The sequence below is a fragment of the Pleurodeles waltl genome, chromosome 4_2 (assembly GCF_031143425.1).
Source record: "Pleurodeles waltl isolate 20211129_DDA chromosome 4_2, aPleWal1.hap1.20221129, whole genome shotgun sequence".
In the NCBI taxonomy this organism is placed as follows: Eukaryota; Metazoa; Chordata; class Amphibia; order Caudata; family Salamandridae; genus Pleurodeles; species Pleurodeles waltl.
In genome coordinates, this window is record NC_090443.1 from 189,906,977 (window position 1) to 189,926,532 (window position 19,556).

Below are 19,556 nucleotides of genomic sequence, written 5' to 3' on the forward strand. Positions count from 1 at the left end.
TAAGTTACTCCGTCACAACGGTGACGGATACCCTGCCAGCTGAAATCTAAATACGATAGGATATATTGGGATTTAGATTTCGGCAGTCTGGAAATTCGTCACTGTTGTGACGGAGTAATTCGTCCACCAAAATCTAAATCAGGCCCTAAGTATTGGTGAAAACTGATGAAGGGAGAGATTTATCTAAGCTTAAGATATGGAAATCTTATGGTTTGGAGTCTGTGTTGTAGCAAAAGACATTGCTGCTATCTTTGATTTTACGTGGGACAAGTCCTACATGTTTTGCACATGATTTGATGGATGTTACCCTTCTATTATAAATTAAATAAATGGTATTTTTATCTTACATGTTTTAGATTTCATTCTAAACAGGAAAATACTTCAGCCAGCATTTTATATATTAAATAATGTTTATTGTTGAAAAAACAAAAAAAAACATCTTTCCTACATACACAATATATAAAAGGTTTTTATAACATTGAGCATGGAGCAATATTTAAATAAATGTTTTATATATATATATATACATATATATATATTTATACACACACACACATATATATATAGTAACCGTTTATAAGTAGTGCTATAAACTTTATCCTTTTTACAGTGCCAGTCACCAAGTATTCAGATTTGTAATCTGTCAATTTCAAAACATCATTAACACTTGTCGAATGGAGTACCTGTAACATTATAAATCTATTTTGAGACCAAATCCCATAGGGATGAATTAATGATGACTCTTCGAAATATGTTTGCATTGTTCATGCACAGTAAAATCTTTGCATTTTCTCTCTGTCGCCAGCGCAGTTTCTTTTTCGAGATAACAAATGAAATGCATTCTTCTACCAGATCAAACAGTGTTTCAAAAACATGTGTGGCCAAGATTTTCATACAGTTGTGTTATGAAAAGAATATGATGCCATACAGGTAAACACATGCATTGATGGTCAAGTAAAGGTCTTGAGACCATGCTGAGAAATGCAAAAACACAAAGTGGGAGAGGCGTATGTGCAAATGTCATAAGTTGCAACTGTGAAAAAAAAATTGCACAAAACGGTCCATGTACCACCATCAAATGTTTGTGACACAAGCTTTAGGAGCACCTTGTTCATGTCCTCAAAACCAGATGCTCATTTGTGTGTGCACAACATCCAAGAAAGGTTCATTCCTTTTAAACAGATGAAAAGCACAGGCATGTGTGGAAGTTGGACAGAACTCTGATGCGTAGGGTGCAGTGAAGAGTGGCCATCTCATTCGTCTGTTGATCACTCGAGAAGGATGATTATGTGATTATCCATAAGATATTTAACTGATATTCTGAAACTATGCTATGCCTCTACCAAGATCTAAAGGTTTCTGGGAATGCCTTATGTTTTAGCTGAAGTAAAAGTGGTTATAGCTGTGGTATTTTAGCAGATGATTGTTATGATGGAGTTCCATCTGTAATTTTGTTGCAAAGTTTCGTACCATGTTCCACGTCAATGTTCATTGTGACATCGAGATACTCTGGTCTTCACCACATAGGTGTTGATGTCTTCTCGAGTGACATGTTGTGTTTTCTGCTAATCTCCATGTTTCTGAGACTGCTGAAACACCAGCATGCAAGCCTGGTCCTTTTTTTCACCCCTGTGAATGCAATATAGGGATATTTAAGAATGCTAGAATTTAATCCTCTTCATTCGAATCTGCTTTTGCCAGTTCAACCATATTTGATGGCCATGACTTGAGGCCTCACGTAGCTCCTATTATTGTCTTCCACACTGGATGGAGAATTAATACGGCAAGCACTCCCACAGAGGTATATGTGATTTTTCCCGAAGTTGCTTACAACTGCAGCTTTAATCTGATCTCATCTCCAGGAGAGCTCAGCTGTTTTAAAGATCAAAAATAAGAAGATAAAATGTCTGGTCTTTTCAATGGACCTAAAGAGGAATAAGTGAGCTACTTGGGCCCAGATTTATGGGGATTTGGTGTTAGGCAGTGCAGCAAGTCACCTTGCTGAGCTGCCCTACACCAAAGTGAAAGGGCATGAATGCACCGTATTTATGCAATACAGTGCATTCCTTGTCCTTTCCTCCTGCACTGGTGCAAGGGTGCCTGAGGTGCATGCAAGATTGTTTTTGCGAAGGAAGGGGCACTTTTTAACACAGAAACTATCCTGAGAGGCATTTTCCTCTTTCGATTTGTGCTGCCAAACGCAGTACACATAGAAAAAGGAAAAAAAAAAAATATTTCTCCTTGTTACGCCTTACCTTGGAAGACGTGATGTTTTGACACATCCCCAGGTTTACAGGCTCATGTAAATCTGGGGGGGTGTCAAAATCCATGGGTGTTGCATTGGAAAACTCACTGCAACGCCCATGGAATGCCTCCCTGGCACAGAGTAAGGCAATGCAGCGACGCGCGCTGCCTTGCTTTGCTCCATATGTATGAGGCCATTCAAAGCCATGCAAAATTGCTTTGCGTGGCCTCATGGATATAGTTGAGAGGTTTGTGCCAAGTCTGTGTCACAGAAAAGTGGTGCAATGATGGCACAAGCCACTCATAAATATGCCCCTTGGTGCCCAGCTTTACCCTGACTTTTCATCAGTTCTCAGATCATTCTAGGCAAAGCAGATCTCCCTGTCACCCACAGTGCTCCTGTCCTTTCTCACATATACTGATAATGTTGGTGCCCTGTCAGTAAAGAGTTGGAGGCAGACACGTGAACAACTCTACCGATAATGGCTAAGGCACATACACACTTAACAATGCTTACCTTATCAGTTAGCTCTCAGACTTGCCCCACGGTGCTCTGATAAACCCCGGAAGATTCGAGACTCTGGCAACTACTAAAATACACAAAGAAATAACACTAACAAATCCTGCTTTTTTAAAAGGCAACACATCAAAAACTAAAATGAAGACGTGATTTATTCAGCATGACGGGTCTGAATTTACCTTGAGGGATTAAACTTCTTTGCTGTAAACAGAACAAAAAATTGAAGTTAGCTATTGTATTGTCAATAAAATACATACAATCATCGTCAGAAAGTCACAACATTTGTGCAAAAACATATAACTAGTTCTTAGTCTGCTCACAGATTCCAGAAAATCAGCTTCAGATATGTTGCTGATGTCAAAAATAAAACCATCTTCGATATCTCTCAATGGGACATATGTGCACAAAAGAAATACATATTATATGCATGGATGTGCTGGGTGCAATAAGCTATTTACTTTCACTGTTGGAATTGAAGTTCTACCATAACTCACAAGAGATGGGATTTCAAGTGTATTTTATGGCAAGACAGAAGGCTAATATCATTGTAATCTTCCTTTAGTGCCACTACTTCAGCAGCCCTTTAAAGAACATGGAATCACAGTAAGTTCCAAACGTAATAAAACACTAGAACACCCAGCCCTCTTCCTTCTTTTTATGCTGCTGCTTCAAGACATATGTATACCAGTAGCAGCTCTGCTTGATTAATATTATTTAAGATTGGATGAATGTTGTTCACATTGTTAATGTCAAAATGTTGAATGAACATGTAGACAGTATGGTTGTAGTTTAAAAATATTCTTGGTAGAATTTTTCTTATACAGTAGGTAGAGTCATATGTCAGATACATTTATTTAGCATTATTTCAATGGAGAGGATCTGTTCTAATCTTTTATATTTTTGATGTTGAACTTTCTAGAGTAAAGATAGAAATAGCGGTGTTGCTATAGTAATGACAGTATTATTTGTTGCTTACTAGATCGTTCAGTTCAAGTAGGCCATGCGAGCATTCTTCAACGTAGGAGGCCCGCATCTCTATAACTTATAAAGATTTAAAAGACGTGTTGTGGAGCTTCTCTGGTGCGAAGCAGCAAAGAAAGAGGACGGACTTTGCTGGCTTTAGACTTTATAAGTAATAGTGCAGCCTGATTGGAGGGTCATTACGAGGTTGATGTTGATGGGAAATGTAGTTTCATGTTTTTGACTGTATTTTTGCCTGCTGTGTGTTGCAGTAAAGATAAGAGATAAGCATAATCCTCGCCTCCGTGTCCTTAATAGAATTGAAAATTCTTGTTGCGTAAACTAGAAAAATTTTGACTCGCGTCTCAGTGAGTCACAGAGTTTCCTGCTTCCGGGAGCAGACCTGTGACGTTTACGTCTCCGTGAGGTGTGAAGCGTGTCGTTACTAGAGCTGCTCTCGATTGCTGTGGAGTGGCATCAGGAGCAGTTAGAAATTACATTTTGACTTCTCTCGATTGCTGCGGCAAGCGACTTCACCACTGATAAGACAATATTAATTTTAATAAAAATAATAAGTAATTTAAAAAAGGATGTTTGAAGACCAAATTTCAGTCTGTTTTTGCACATTATGCCAAGCGGGCATATCTATGACTAAGGCATGTATCTGGCAATACTACGTTACATGATGACAAAGCAGCCATTTTAGGAAGTTGGGAAGCTGCTATTACAACCTATTACTATCGCATTTTGACATTTTGGGAGGAGAATTACAATTTTTAATGTTGAAAGCAGTAGATCAGGTGATTTGGTGGAGTTAGCAGTGTATCTTTTTTCTGGCATAAGTAGGTTAAGTTTTAACTATTTTTGACGACAAATTAAGGATTTTGTCAGATTTTGAGGGAACTTGGTGTTATCTGGATTAAACAAAATTATTTAAGGATGGGTGAACCAAGTACTTTGGGCACCTTGGATTGTTCTTTGGGGGAGAGGATATTTAATAGGTTACCTAAATTCTCTGCAGATTTTAATGAAATGATGCAAAAGAATACTCATGATGAGAGGTATTGGTTGGCCGCGGAAGGGCCAGCAGAGAAAAAAGGAGGAAAAGTGAGAAGAATGAGAAAGCACTTGATAGAGGCTAACGCTCAAAGTAAGAAATCTAAATCTGCTGAAGCAGATCATAGGGTTTGTGAGTGCATGAAACATGATAGTGTTTTAGACACACAAGGGGACCAAGGAAAGGGTCCAGGTATGAATTTTGAGCGGTCTTCTGATATGCGTAAACACTCTCCAGTTTCATGTGATGGGTCGTCTAGTGGTGTAGAGGTAGAGATTAGCTGCTCATCAGAATTTGTTTAGGAAGGAGAAGTTAATGAAAGTATTGTCAAACAGACCCTGATATAGTTGTTTAAATGGAGAAACAGCGTCCCTAACACATCCATTGGGGAACTCCACGTTTGATCCATTGCTGTTGAAACACCCACTCTCTTCAGAGTGGACACCAGTTGCCCATGTGGCTGAATATGTGGAAATGTGGCTGAGAAAGCAAATGCTTAAAGAAGTCAGATTGCATTTGAGGTCTAAATGTCAAAGACCTAGTCTGGCTAACAAAGTTATGGTAAATCCAGAATTGGATTCAAAGATTTTAGCCTTCATAGGTAAGTGTGGTCGACATCCCAGGAAGGGTCTTGATAAAGGTTTAAAGAGGTGCCAAGAAAACCTTTTGGATCTGACTGGTCCACTAACAACATTTTTGATATGACAAAAGAGGCCTACATTTCTCAACAAGAGATAAATATATAAGAACTAAGGCAATGGATTCAGAGAGCGAGCTGCATGTTTGTTAGGAAATGCAAACATCTATTTCTAGGAAAAGTAGGAAGAATATTTTATTGAAGTTGGTTGAACTGGCAAATAATGAGGCATGGAAGTCAGCAACTGGGTTATTCTTTGGCAAAGAATTCATTAAAGAAACGTCCAAATACATAGGGGCATTTAGTTTGCTGCAGAAATCACAGTGAGAAATTAAAAACTTTTTGATAAATGTGTTTTTGGTGGGGCCAGGAGAACGAAGGTTGGTTCCCTGGCAGAGGAATGGATATTACCAGGGACCCCGTTAGACCCGGTATATCTCAGACCTTTTGCCAAGGAGGGTGGTTTTACCCTCAAAGAGCGATAGGCAGAGGAGGTCGTGGTGACCATTGCACCAGGAGTCCAGGTAAGACAAGACCCTATTGTTATCCACTACAGTTGGGTGGTAGACTTGCTCAATTTTACAAAAATTGGACTTGGAAAAATGGGAGATCCTTGAGTCTTAAAAAAATTGCAGGGTTAGCATATAGACTTCATAGAAGAACCAATTCAAGTTCATTATCCAGGAATGATACAGTTCAGTACAGACCTCTCAGCCCTAGTAAGCAAAGAGGTTCAGGAGTTAGAGGCAAAGTGAGCAATTGTGGAGGTAAAGAAATTTTGAAAGGATTTTTTAGCAATATTTTTCTGGTAGAAAAGAAGGACAAGGGTATGAGGCCCATGATAGATTTAAAGACTCTGAAAGATGGAGTAGAATACCATCATTTCAAAATGGAGGGTATTCAACTGCTAAGAGATGTTTTGCAGACAGGGAATTGGATGACAAGGTTAGATCTAAAAGATGCATACCTGACAATTCCAATTTGGGACGAACATCAGAGGTTTTTGCAGTTCTGATGGGAAGGAAAAATGTGGATATTTGTATTTCTGCCATTCGGACTTTCATCCGCCCCATTGTGTGTTTCACGAAGGTTCTTTGACATGCAGCAGCTTTTTTGAAGGAATGAGGCATTCTCTGATTTTTTTACCTAGACAACATTTTGCTAATGTATCAGAGCAAGGTAACTGTTGTGAAATATATATCAATGGTAGTGACTTTGTTGGACGATTTGGCTTTTGTAGTACACAAATAGAAATCTTGCCTTGTCCTGAATCAGGAAACTCAATTCTTAGGTTTTATGGTGAATACAGTGGAAGGGCAATTGAAATTGCCAAAGGAGAAATTGAAAAGGATAAGGAAGGACATTTGGAAGGCACTGTGTGGAGGAAAGATTTAATTGAGAATGCTAGCAAGAGTTATAGGTCTTTTGCCTTCAACAATACTATTTGTCTGGGTCCTTAATACTATCGGGCACTTCATAGATTGAAAGCCAGGCATTTGAGAAGAGGTCTGAAGTATTTGGAGGAGATGTTACTCTCACAAGAAGCAAAGGGCTAATTGCCATGGTGGTTTAGGAATGTGGAGGTATGAAGTGGAAGAGGTATTTTTGGGGAGATGCCAGAAATAGTGATAAAGTCACATGCAAGTTTGAAAGGATGAGGAACGCGCTGTGGTACATTAGCAACAGGGGAGATCTGGTCAGAGGAGGAACGCAACCTTCACATAAATTGTTTAGAATTGATAGCTGGATCTTTTGCAATAAGGAGTTTCATAACGAACAAAGCGAGATGTGCAGTATTTTTGAGAATGGACAATGTCTCAGCTGTCAGATATGTAAACAAATTAAGGGGCCCAAAATCGAATGATCTGGCAGATCTAGCAAGAGTTTTATTGGTATTTCTGTATAAAACAGGCAGAATACATACCAGGCATGAACACTGTGAAAGTAGATTGGTGTTCAAGGAACTACAGGGACTCGAGCGATTGCATGTGGAACAGGCAAGTTTTCCAAAGGTTGATGGGTCTGTGGGGACCATGTCATGTAGATCAGTTTGCAAACAGGTTGCCTGCACAGTTAGAGACTTTTTTCAGTTGATGACCAGATCTGGAATCAGCAGGGAAAGATACTTTTCAACACGACTGGAGAAGTCTCAGACCCTATGCATTCCCTCCATTCTTGATGAAAACTCAGGGGATGAGTTGGATACGCAAGTGGAGGGAATCGCTGGTGTTGATGACACCTCCTTGGAAAACTCAGGCTTAGTATCCTCTTCTCCTAGAAATGTTAGTTGAATTACCGGTCATATTGCCTGTGATTCAAGACATTCTTTTGTGCCCTCACACAGAAAAACACGAATTGGTGATGTCAGGTCATCTGAAATTGGTGGCTTTGAAAATTTCAGGTGTGTATGGGAAGTGCCAGGACTTTAGCAAGAAGCTGAAAAACGTATTAATGAATCACGGGCTCCAGGAACTAAAAAATGTGTAGACTGGCATGGAAGAAATGGGTTTGCTGGTGTATGGAAATGAATGTTGATCCTGCTTCAGTGGATGTAGTGGACGTGGTCAATTATTTGACATCATTGCTTGAAAAGGGGTTGTTGTATAGGACAATTAATGTGCACTGGTCAGCTATTGCTTCTGGACATATTTTGTACTGTGGGGCAGGACATCTTGTAATGAATATTGTTAAGGAGTAATAGGATTTTAAAACCACCAGTGGTAAGGTAACATTCAGCTTGGGCTGAGCTCAAATGAAAGATTGAGTTTGAAAATGTTATTTCAGTAATTGACAGTTTTGTTGTGTTTAGGTTCTTTCAGAAGGGTTTCAGATGTCAGAGCCCTAGACGTTACAAACAAGATTTACTCACCAGAGGGTTTTTGCTTTCATTTGAATACAAGGACTAAGAATGTTCTATCCATATTTTGACGATCATGACAAATTATTTGTGGTAAGTAGTCTGAAGGAGTATGAGAAAAGGACTGTGTGTTTGAAGGCTGATTCAGAGCCACATAATCTTTTAAAAACCCACATAAAGAAGTTTCTTCGCTGGTGCATTGGGTGGAAGTGATGATGAAAGACTCAGGTGTAGATATAGAAATGTTATTCTGTGAGGGGGGCGTTGAAAATGTACATGCTTGGTGGTGCTTTACAGGACATGTTAAGGTGTGCAGATTGGTCTAATGATACAGTATTCCAAAGGCTTTATTTTAAACCTGTAGAGAGTGCAGTTAATTGTTTGTTGGAAAATCTTTAAACTTGCAATAATATTAACCTCTGGTCTTGCCATAAAATGTAGATTTTCCCCAGCTGGGTGGTCAGAAAATCTGGATTTTATCAAAGCCACGGAGGCTAATATTATTCCTCCCTTAACCCAGCCCAAATTAATTGTTATTTTCTAGTTTTTAGCTCAAACACAGCAGTAAGGTGGAGGAAGAACAGCTGGAGACATTGAATATCATGGACTGTTCTGGAGGTTTCCTAATGGATTCCGGATTTGATTTCCTTGTGAACTTCTTTAATGAGTAAATTCTAATTGTTTGGTTTTCCTGTTGGGTTGAAGCATATCACAAAAAAAGAAGGAAGAGGGCTGGGTGTTCTAGTGTTTTATTACGTTTGGAACTTACTGTGATTCCATGTTCTTTAAAGGGCTGCTGAAGTAGTGGCATTAAAAGAAGATTGCAATAATATTAGCCTCCGTGTCTTTAATAAAATCCAGATTTTCTGACCACCAAGCTAGGGAAAATCTACATTATGATACCGTCATCTCCTCAATAATGGTAATCCAGAACATATTGCCCTCAAGGTTTATGTCACTGTTTTGTATGAGTAGTAATTACTAGCCCCATCTGGATTAGGGACCCTGCTTTAAATCTGCAGATTGTGTGTGTTTCACTAGGAAACTCTACAGGTTAAAAAACGGGGAGTAGCGAAGAATAAACAGGGCAATTAGGAACAGAATTACTGATTTGTCCAGTAATAACCATAATAGCTGATGCCCCAGTCTCAATAACTCTTTTGGGGGGAGGCGTTGGGGGATGATATTAATGTGGCAGGCACCAGGGCGCTTGTAATTATTTCCAATAGAATGTTATCTTATTTGTAACTAGGGCTCCTGGTTTTATGGTACTTATTTTTTAAAATGTTTGCATGTATTTATCAATATTTATGTTTTGGTCATTTTATCTGTATTCATCCACATTTATTTTTGTTACAAGTAAAAGAAGACCCTGCAGCTAGTATTTTTCCACATTTTATTTTAATAGACAATGCACACTTGCACTTGGTTGTTACAGTTTGTTACAGCTGTTTCTGAAATTGGAGCCCATGGTGAGGGCACTTTACATATTGTGAGCAAATGTCTTCCCTGTCTTCTTGGAAAATATGCGTGAATTAGTGGTATTGATTAGGCCTCGTTAGTGCATTTGATTGCAAAGTCCTATTGTTACCCCTTCTTTAAAACATACTAGAATGAGTATTGTATCCACTTACAGGTGTTTTCCCTCACCACATGCCATTGGTTGTTTCCTCCTTCATTGCACCATTTATTTAAAAAGTGCTTCCATTGGAACACACAAGGAATCTTAAAAGTGTGTTACCATTGAAAAGTATTCTAAATCATTAGTGTCTGTCATGGTATATTCCTTATCTCCTGTGTGCGTTGTATGCATATGTATATGCAACACATGCAAACAACATTTATTTGTGCCTGTATATGCTCATGAAGGCCAAGCTTAATGCTGATAGCTACCTTCGAGGCACGTCTGCCCCCCTGTGCCCTGCCACCATTGACCTCCTTCCGACTCTCATAAAACAAAAGAACAAAGGTTGCTGGGGCTGTAGCCAATGTCCTGGGGTGTTTTCACACCTCTTAATGGGCTTCGGCTGCTTGCAGCCTCCAAAGAGGAGCTCAATGAAACTCCTCCAACAGATACAGATTTTCCAGAGGAGCACAGAGGCGACTGCTGCCACTGGAGGTCATCAGGCCATATGTTTTGTTAGTAATTTCCCATTTCTATTTATAAATAAAGATAAAGGAAACAGTTTTCCGTCTGTATTTATATGTACAAATTCATTGAAACGGAAAACTGGGAGCCTTATTTATAACATAGGATACGACACACGTATTTGGGGTATTGATACGCACAAAGGCTTTTCTTTTGAAGCAGGCTCTCTTAGCAGGCACTGATCGGAAAAACATAAACTGACAATAAGACTCTCACTACAAAATAGCACTTGACATAACTATGCCTCACCTGTCTTCTGTAGCCGCTTAATGAGACAAATAATGAGAGATGTCAAGGACAGCATGGACGCCCCAGTTGCTGCTATGCCAACTGCTATGTAAACATCTGAATCCTCAGGTTCTAGAACAGAAGCGTTCACTATTAGATGATATGTTCTGGATTTCTTTTATATGTAATATTGAGCATGAAAAGCTACAAAAGCTGAAAACTGGCTAACAGATCATACCTTCGCACTTTGGAGGTGAAGCGGTCCAGATCCTCGAAGCACTGCATTCCAGGGTGTTGAGCCCCTTTAACGTCTTTCCATTGGTACACTCATACTTGCACACGGTCTTATATTGAAAGTCTCCGAAGGGGTGGGAGCAATTCATGATACCATTTTGTGGCTCTGCAAGGACCTCACACTGTAGAGCTGTCATGAAGAAAACAGTAAACAGTTACTAAGATCACACAAGTGAACTTCCAATATCTGCCACCTTCTCACAAAGCAGTTGTACAACACTATCAATGATTTTGCGACAACAAACCATTTATTACATTGTGAAACCTACTAGTCGGTCAATATATCCTCTGCCTCACAGCAATGAAAGGCTGAGATATGGTTATTAGTATCTGTTCTAGTCTGGTAGGGGTGAAAGTTTCCCTAATTGTATTTATGTGACAAAGATGAGCAGCTGAATATTGAATCACCTTTGAGCTCTTTCAAACCATAAAATATACTTCTGCTTTTTTAAATATATACGAATGATTACTAATGCGTGTGTGTGTGTGTGTGTGCGATTAACAAAAAAATAGATAGGGAGATACAAAGGCCCGTATTTATACTTTTTTTGCGCCGCATTTGCGTCGTTTTTTGACGCAAAAACGGCGCAAACTTGCAAAATACCATTGTATTTTGTAGGTTTGCGCCGTTTTGCGTCAAAAAGCGGCGCAAATGCGGCGCTAAAAAAAGTATAAATAAAAGTGATTTGCAGAGTTGAAGAAAATTCTTATCAAGTTTCAAAGTTAAGAAGAGAATCGAAGTCTCTTCTCCCAAATTTAGAATGTAGACTGTACCTACTTTCACATTGGAACTGGCTCTTAGGATACCCATCTCTGAAGGGCAAAAGTCTGTAAATCAGCATCCCATTTTACACTTCTGGAAATGATGAAGATCTATTTTTCTTATGAACCCTTTCCAGCATAATAAATGCACTTCTTAGTAGATAGTGCTGTGCTATTGAGGTTAACAATTCACTATCATGCATTTGTTACATGTTTCCATGGAATAAAATACATTGATGTTGTACTAACACTCCAATATCCTTTCATACCTTGGCAGGTTGGAGTATGCGCTGTCCACAGCCCTGAAGATGAGCATCGAACTGTTGGCGCTCCTATTAATTCAAATCCCTGGTCACAGTGGAAGGAGTAGCTGGAGCCAAAAGCAAACTCACTAACAGTATTGGTGCTTTTCATATCACCATGTTTAGGCCTTTTCAGAGCCACACAGGTTACAGCTGGAAGATAAACAAACCCCCTCAGGATGGTCAGTCAAAGGGATAATGAAATTTTCCCACATCAGGTTTGCTCTTACATTCAATCAATAAACTTTAACACAGCCTCATTTTTTCAAACTGGAAGGATGATGGTAAGGCCCTAGTAAAAGGGAATTAACCCAAATCTGGTCAGAGAGGTACATAGTTTGAGGATGTAGCTACCTTTGAATAACTGTGTGGAGTGGCATGGCACATGGCTTCCCTGGACTTTTGAGACAAGGCAGAATGATAAACATAGGGAAGACTTTAAGATAACATTTTGTAGCAATTTTTCCACTATTTTGTTATTAAATTATTACTTTAAACACTTTTTTTTTTCATAAAAACTGGGAAAGTAATAGGATAATATGTCCAGCGTAAAGGTGCACCCCAAGATGATAGCTCGTGTAGGAGGCTGGCCTGTAGTGGGTACCAGAGGTACTTACACCTTGTGCCAGGTCCAGTTATCCCTTATTAGTGTAGAAGAGGTGTTTCTAGCAGCTTAGGCTGATAGAAGGTAGCTATGGCAAAGCAGCTTAGGCTGAACTAGGAGACATGTAAAGCTCCTACTATACCACTTATATCATATGCACAATATCATAAGAAAAAACAATACACAGAGTTACTAAAAATAAAGGTACTTTATTGTTATGACAATATGCCAAAAGTATCTCAGTGAAACCCTCAGTATGAGGATAAGTTATATACACAAGATATATGTGCACAAACCAAATTTAGGTAAGTAATAGCAAGAAAAGTAATGCAAACAGTGTAGAATTACAATAGATTGCAATAGGAGCACATAGGTATATGGGCAACACAAACCATACACTCCAAAAGTGGAATGCGAACCACGAATGGACCCCAAACCTATGTGAGCTTGTAGAGGGTCTCTGGGACTGTAAGAAAACAGTGAGGGTTAGAAAAATAGCCCACCTCAAGACCCTGAAAAGTAGGAGTAAAGTGCACCTACTAACCCCAGTGAGCACAGAAGTCGTGATAGGGGGATTCTGCAGGAAGAACAAACACCAGCAATGCAACAACAATGGATTTCTGGACCTGAGTACCTGTAAGACAAGAGGACCAAGTCCAATAGTCGCGACAGTGTCGAGAGTGGGCAGGAGCCCAGGAAATGCCAGCTGAGGGTGCAAGGAAGCTGGCACCTGTTGGAAGAAGCTTGGAGTTCTACAAGAAAGAAGAGGACTGGGGACTTCTCCTTTGGAAGACTGATGGCCCACGTTGCGATAAAGCTTGCAGAGGTGTTCCCACGCAGAAAGACTGCAAACAAGCCTTGCTAGCTGCAAGAGTCACAGTAGAGGTTTTTGGGTGCTGCTGTGGCTTAGGATGGACCAGGATGTCACCACTTGGAGGAGGAGACGGAGGGGATGCCCAGCAACTCAGGAAGCCCTCACAGAAGCAGGCAGCACCCGCATAATTACTCTAACAGGCACTTAGAAGAAAAGTGAATCAGAGTCCATGCGAAGCCACAAAAGGGAGTCCCACGACGCCAAAGGACAACTCAGAAGGTTGTGCACTGCAGGAAGGAGTGCTGGGGATCCAGGCTTGGGTGTGCATGAAGGAAATCCTGGAAGAATGCACAGGAGCCAGAGCAGCTGCAAATCACGCAGTACCCTGGAATGCAGTCTAGCGTGGGGAGGTAAGGACTTACCTCCACCAAACTTGGAATGAAGAGTCACTGGACTGTGGGAGTCACTTGGACAGAGTTGCTGAGTTCTAGGGACCACGCTCGTCAGGATGAGAGGGGACCCAGAGGACCAGTGATGCAGTCTTTTGGTGCCTGTGTTAGCAGGGGGAAGATTCCGTCGACCCACTGGAGATTTCTTCGGAGCTTCTGGTGCAGGGTGAAGGCAGGCTACCCCCAGAGCATGCACCACCTGGAAATGGTTGAGAAAGCTGGCAGAATTAGGCGCTACAATGTTGCTGGTAGTCGTCTTGCTACTTTGTTGCGGTTTTGCAGGCGTCCTGAGCAGTCAACGGTCGATCCTTTGGTAGAAGCTGAAGAGGGAGATGCAGAGGAACTCTGGTGAGCTCTTGCATTCATTATCTGAAGAATTCCCCAAAGCAGAGACTCTAAATAGCCAGAAAAGGAGGTTTGGCTACCAGGTTAGGAGGATTGGCTACCAAGAGAGGTAAGAGCCTATCAGAAGGAGCCTCTGACGTCACCTGCTGGCACTGCCCACTCAGAGCAGTCCAGTGTGCCCCCAACACCTCTGTTTCCAAGATGGCAGAGGTCTGGGACACACTGGAGGAGCTCTGGGCACCTCCCCTGGGAGGTACTGGTCAGGGGAGTGGTCACTCCCCTTACCTGTGTCCAGTTTCGCACCAGAGCAGGGCTGGGGGATCCCTGAACCAGTGTAGACTGGCTTATGCAGAGATGGGCACCATCTGTGCCCATCAAAGCATTTCCAGAGGCTGGGGGAGGCTAATCCTCCCCAGCCCTTCACACCTATTTCCAAAGGGAGAGGGTGTAGAACCCTCTCTCAGAGGAAATCCTTTGTTCTACCTTCCTGGGCCAGGGCTGCCTGGACACCAGGAGGGCAGAAACCTGTCTGAGGGGTTGGGAGCAGCAGCAGCTGCAGTGGAGACCCCGGATAGGCAGTTTGGCAGGTCGTCGGGTACTGTGCTAGAGACCTGGGGGATCATGGAATTGTCCCCCAATACCAGAATGGTATTGGAGTGACAATTCCATGATCTTAGACATGTTACATGGCCATGTTCGGAGTTACCATTGTGAGGCTACACATAGGTAGTGACCTATGTGTAGTGCACGCGTGTAATGGTGTCCCCGCACTAACGAAGTCCGGGGAATTTGCCCTGAACGATGTGGGGGCACCTTGGCTAGTGCCAGGGTGCCCACACACTAAGTAACTTTGCACCCAACCTTCACCAGGTGAAGGTGAGACATATAGGTGACTTATAAGTCACTTAAGTGCAGTGGTAAATGGCTGTGAAATAACGTGGACATTATTTCACTCAGGCTGCACTGGCAGGCCTGTGTAAGAATTGTCAGAGCTCCCTATGGGTGGCAAAAGAAATGCTGCAGCCCACAGGGATCTCCTGGAACCCCAATACCCTGGGTACCTCAGTACCATGTACACCCATGTATATGGGTGTACCAGTATGCCAATGTGAATTGGTAAATTTAGTCACTAGCCTGTTAGTGGCAAATTTGGAAAGCGGAGAGAGCATAACCACTGAGGTTCTGGTTAGCAGAACCTCAGTGAGACAGTTAGGCATCACATAGGGAACACATACAGGGCGCATACTTATGAGCACTGGGGCCCTGCCTGGCAGGGTCCCAGTGACACATAGACTAAAACAACATATATACAGTGAGATGTGGGGGTAACATGCCAGGCAAGATGGTACTTTCCTACAGCTGGCCACTATCGTCAGAAGTACATACAAAACAATGTTCTTAATGGAGGAGGCACCCCAACATAATTATTCAAATGCAGGTTCTTTGAATACTAAATCTCAGTTTTATCATTCATCTACATAAATAGTATGGATAATATACGTCCATCATCATGTTTATGTCAGAACATAACATATTCAATTGGTTCAAAGCATAATTGATTCACAGCCTAATCCAATACACAGACATCGAATATAGATAAACATTGCATCTGAAGTATGCCATCAACATACGGAAACACCAACATCTAGTTCCTCGTTAGTTACAATTCACAAGTAAAATAACCAGTAGTAGAGACTTCAACTGTTGAGTTGCACACAGACAAACCATAAATAATGCCAACCAACACTTGTTTTGCAAATCCTATTGCTTGCTGAAATTAAAACAAAGATATCAAAAACACTTTTTAAGCACAGTAAATCCTTATGAAGTCCTTCTATTTGATCATACACTATCTATTAGAAAACTAGATAAGCAGGTGAAGGTACTTCAATCTAGTTTAGGCAAAACATAACAAACCTCAACACATGTGTTACCCAAATCATAAATACAAGTCACAAAGAAGTACATCCAGTTCATTCTACTGAAAATTCAAGACATACATTTCTAGTACATTCTATACCCAATAAACAGTTTTAATCATTGCTATCCTATATTGAAATATAAAATGAATCGCTAAATACATTCAGATTCATCCTTCCTGTTTTACTCAAATTAAAGATTTGCTCCCATGGGAAACAAAGTATCTATTAGTTATTATGGACATCCAGGGCCTTTACACCATAATGAACCGTGAACTGGGACTGAAAGCTTTGTAGAGCTTTTTATTTATTCACTAGATCTGTGAGTTTTTGGAAACATACTCAAATGCTTTGGGATCGGACAGAGCTTGTACTGAAGAGCAACTTTTCCTTTTTCAGGATAGTATGTATTACCAGAAGGGGGGGTACAATGATTGGGACATTATGCGGGTCATTCTGACCCTGGCGGCCGGTGACCGCCAGGGTCACCGACCACGGGAGCACCGCCAACAGGCTGGCGGTGCTCCCAAGGGCATTCTGACCGCGGCGGTTCAGCCGCGGTCAGAAAGGGTAAACCGGCGGTCTCCCGCCAGTTTACCGCTGCCCCATTGAATCCTCCATGGCGGCGGAGCGCGCTCCGCCGCCATGGGGATTCAGACACCCCCTACCGCCATCCTGTTCATGGCGGGAAACCCGCCATGAACAGGATGGCGGTAGGGGGTGCCGCGGGGCGCCTGGGGGCCCCTGCAGTGCCCATGCCAATGGCATGGGCACTGCAGGGGCCCCCGTAAGAGGGCCCCACAAAGTATTTGTGTCTGCTTTGCAGACACTGAAATACGCGACGGGTGCAACTGCACCCGTCGCACCCCTGCAACTACGCCGGCTCAATTCTGAGCCGGCGTCCACGTTGCAGGGGCATTTCCGCCGGCCCAGCGGAAATGTTTGAATGGCCGCCGCGGTCTTTTGACCGCGGTGCGGTCATTTGTCGGCGGTACCTTGGCGGACGGCCTCCGCCGTCCGCCAAGGTCTGAATGACCCCCTATATGTCCCATCATACACTAATCTCTTTGTAGGTTTCTTTGAAAAAACATGCACTTGGAATGATGACTTGCACTGTACGAATGATAAGATTGTCCAGTGGGGAAGATTTATTGATGATATTTTTCTAATGTGGAATGGAACTACTAAGGAACGTGTTGATTATCACAGGTTTTTTTAAAATAGAAATGTATTTACTACATAACTGACACTAGAGTGCAGTACTATTAATTGTGTTTCTTGATATTGAACTATATGTTGCACAATATAGATTACAGAGTAGGATATTCAGGAAACCTGCAGCATGCAATCACATTCGTCATGTTGTCATATGACCCATGCCTTCAGTTTATGAACATTCCTTGTGGAGAACTACTAAGAGTCAAGAAACACTGTAGTCAGAATGGAGTCTGTGTTGTGAAACTCACAAATACATTGCAAACATTGATAGAGAGAGAGGATATTCAAAAGCTAAAAAGCTAAAACTGACACAGATAGTATTGACAGGTTGCATCTTTCAAAGGGACACAAATAAATCAGGTACTAAACAGGACCAATACATAAGATTTATAACAACTTTTTTTAATGGAGAGTAGAAAGTGAATGCATAGCCTGATGAAACACTGGAATCTTGAAACTTGATGTTGATTTAACTAAACTACTAACAGAGAGACCACAAATTACATTCAGGAGAATGAACTCCCCACAATAGACATTACAGTTATAAGAACCAACAGGCACATAAAGCCTAGGTGCCCAATCTTCCTGTTGTAAGTATGTAATCTGTTGGGTTCTTTGAAAGGACTACTAAGAAATCATATGCAATCTTGTCTTTTATGAATTGCAATTTGACTCTTTGTGTCTACACTATTTTTTGTGTATTTCATGGAATATATGTTGGTTCTACAAAAACAACACTGAAATCCTGTTGGAAGAACACTTAAAAGCCACATTGAACAGGGAGGAGGCATACCCGTTTGCAAATCACTTTTTGGAAAATCATAATTGTCATGAAATTCAGAATATTAGATTTGTGAGAATTCAAGAGGTGTATAGAGATAAAAGAGGAGGTGATAGAGTTTCATAACTGAGGAGATACAAGAATAGGTGGATCAAGAGATTGAAGTCTGTGAATTCTGGTTTACGTGTGAATAGAGAATGTCACACATTTTTATTTGAGTGATTGGTTGGAGTCTAACTGTAAGATATCAGCTGAGACCTGAATGGATATGAGATGTTGGATTTGCACTAGATTTTTAGCTGAGGTGTACCTAAATAGGGTATGAGGGGTCGAGTATCTGTGATGACTTCTGGAGATGTAGGGTAACAGTAGTATATTATTGCTTTTCTCTGTTTCCTTATAATAAAATTCTTCATTTACTTATCTGCTTATATCATTTTTTTTTTACTTTTACATGCTTGACGGAAAGTAGATACATAAAATTAGGTGAGTAGTTACAGTGTTCGAGTCTATAGTCTAGAGTCTAATTGTAAGATTTCACCTGTGACTCAAATGGATATGAGATGTTGGAACATCATTAGATGTTAATCTGAGGTGTAGCTGAAAATGGTATAGGGGTTCAAGTATTTGTGACAACATCTGGAGATGTAGGCTAACAGCAGTATATTATTGTTTTTCTTTGTTTCTTGTGCCTATATTTTTTATTCATTCAACTGTTTATGTTTTATTTTTGTTTACCCGTACAAACATGACGAGAAAGGGATACATAAAATTAGGTGAGTAATTAGAGTGTTTACATTAGGAGAGGTTATATGGCATTATTGGATCTTTAGAACCAAGTGGAAATATGATGAAACACTATAGGCATGTCAAGGGGTATTCAAGTCTCCACTTTCCAGGTACTTTTAGGACTGAACAGAACAGCGTGATAAAAATGAATATGGGGTGAATAAAACACTTCTGTGGTTACATATTTGTGCAATACTGATTTCTCCCTGTGTTTGCAATGTAAACCAACAGGACTTCTTGTTATGTTATATGTTATTCATTATTGTAAATGGAATCATAACAGAAGATTCTTACCATCACACTTTGGTACTTCCCCTGTCCACTCGCTGTGCGCTGTACACTGTAGACTTGAGCTACCATTCAATGTGTAGCCCTCAGCGCAGGTAAAATCACAGGTTGAACTATAAGAGAAATCACTGTGTGGACCAATGCAGGTCATTGTGCTGTGTTCAACCATCTTGAGATCCTGACATTTTATAACTGAAAGAATGGAAATTAAATATTACCTTGAGTCAAGCACCAAACACACAGTGTACACATTGCTCACTAAGGTAAAATTAAGGCCAGAGTTAGAAGTATTTTTAGATTTAAATCTGTTTTATTGAGTTTTCATAATCAAACAAATTA

At 40.8% G+C, this 19,556-nt stretch overlaps 1 protein-coding gene across 2 annotated transcripts in view; it reads right to left on the reverse strand.

The window, feature by feature from the left end:
* Positions 1 to 398: 398 nt before the first annotated feature.
* Positions 399 to 19,556, reverse strand: part of LOC138292454 (E-selectin-like) — a 39,337-nt gene continuing 20,179 nt past the window's right edge. Inside the window, exons 8-14 of one of the 2 annotated variants that reach the window (XM_069231070.1) lie at positions 19,224 to 19,409; positions 11,978 to 12,163; positions 10,891 to 11,076; positions 10,674 to 10,784; positions 2,944 to 2,965; positions 2,762 to 2,834; positions 399 to 1,629 (exon numbers count right to left, since the gene is read on the reverse strand). In XM_069231070.1, the coding sequence (XP_069087171.1) occupies positions 2,777 to 2,834; positions 2,944 to 2,965; positions 10,674 to 10,784; positions 10,891 to 11,076; positions 11,978 to 12,163; positions 19,224 to 19,409 (749 nt within the window). In that variant the 3' untranslated portion in view covers positions 399 to 1,629; positions 2,762 to 2,776. The other variant, XM_069231071.1, reaches the window with a different exon arrangement.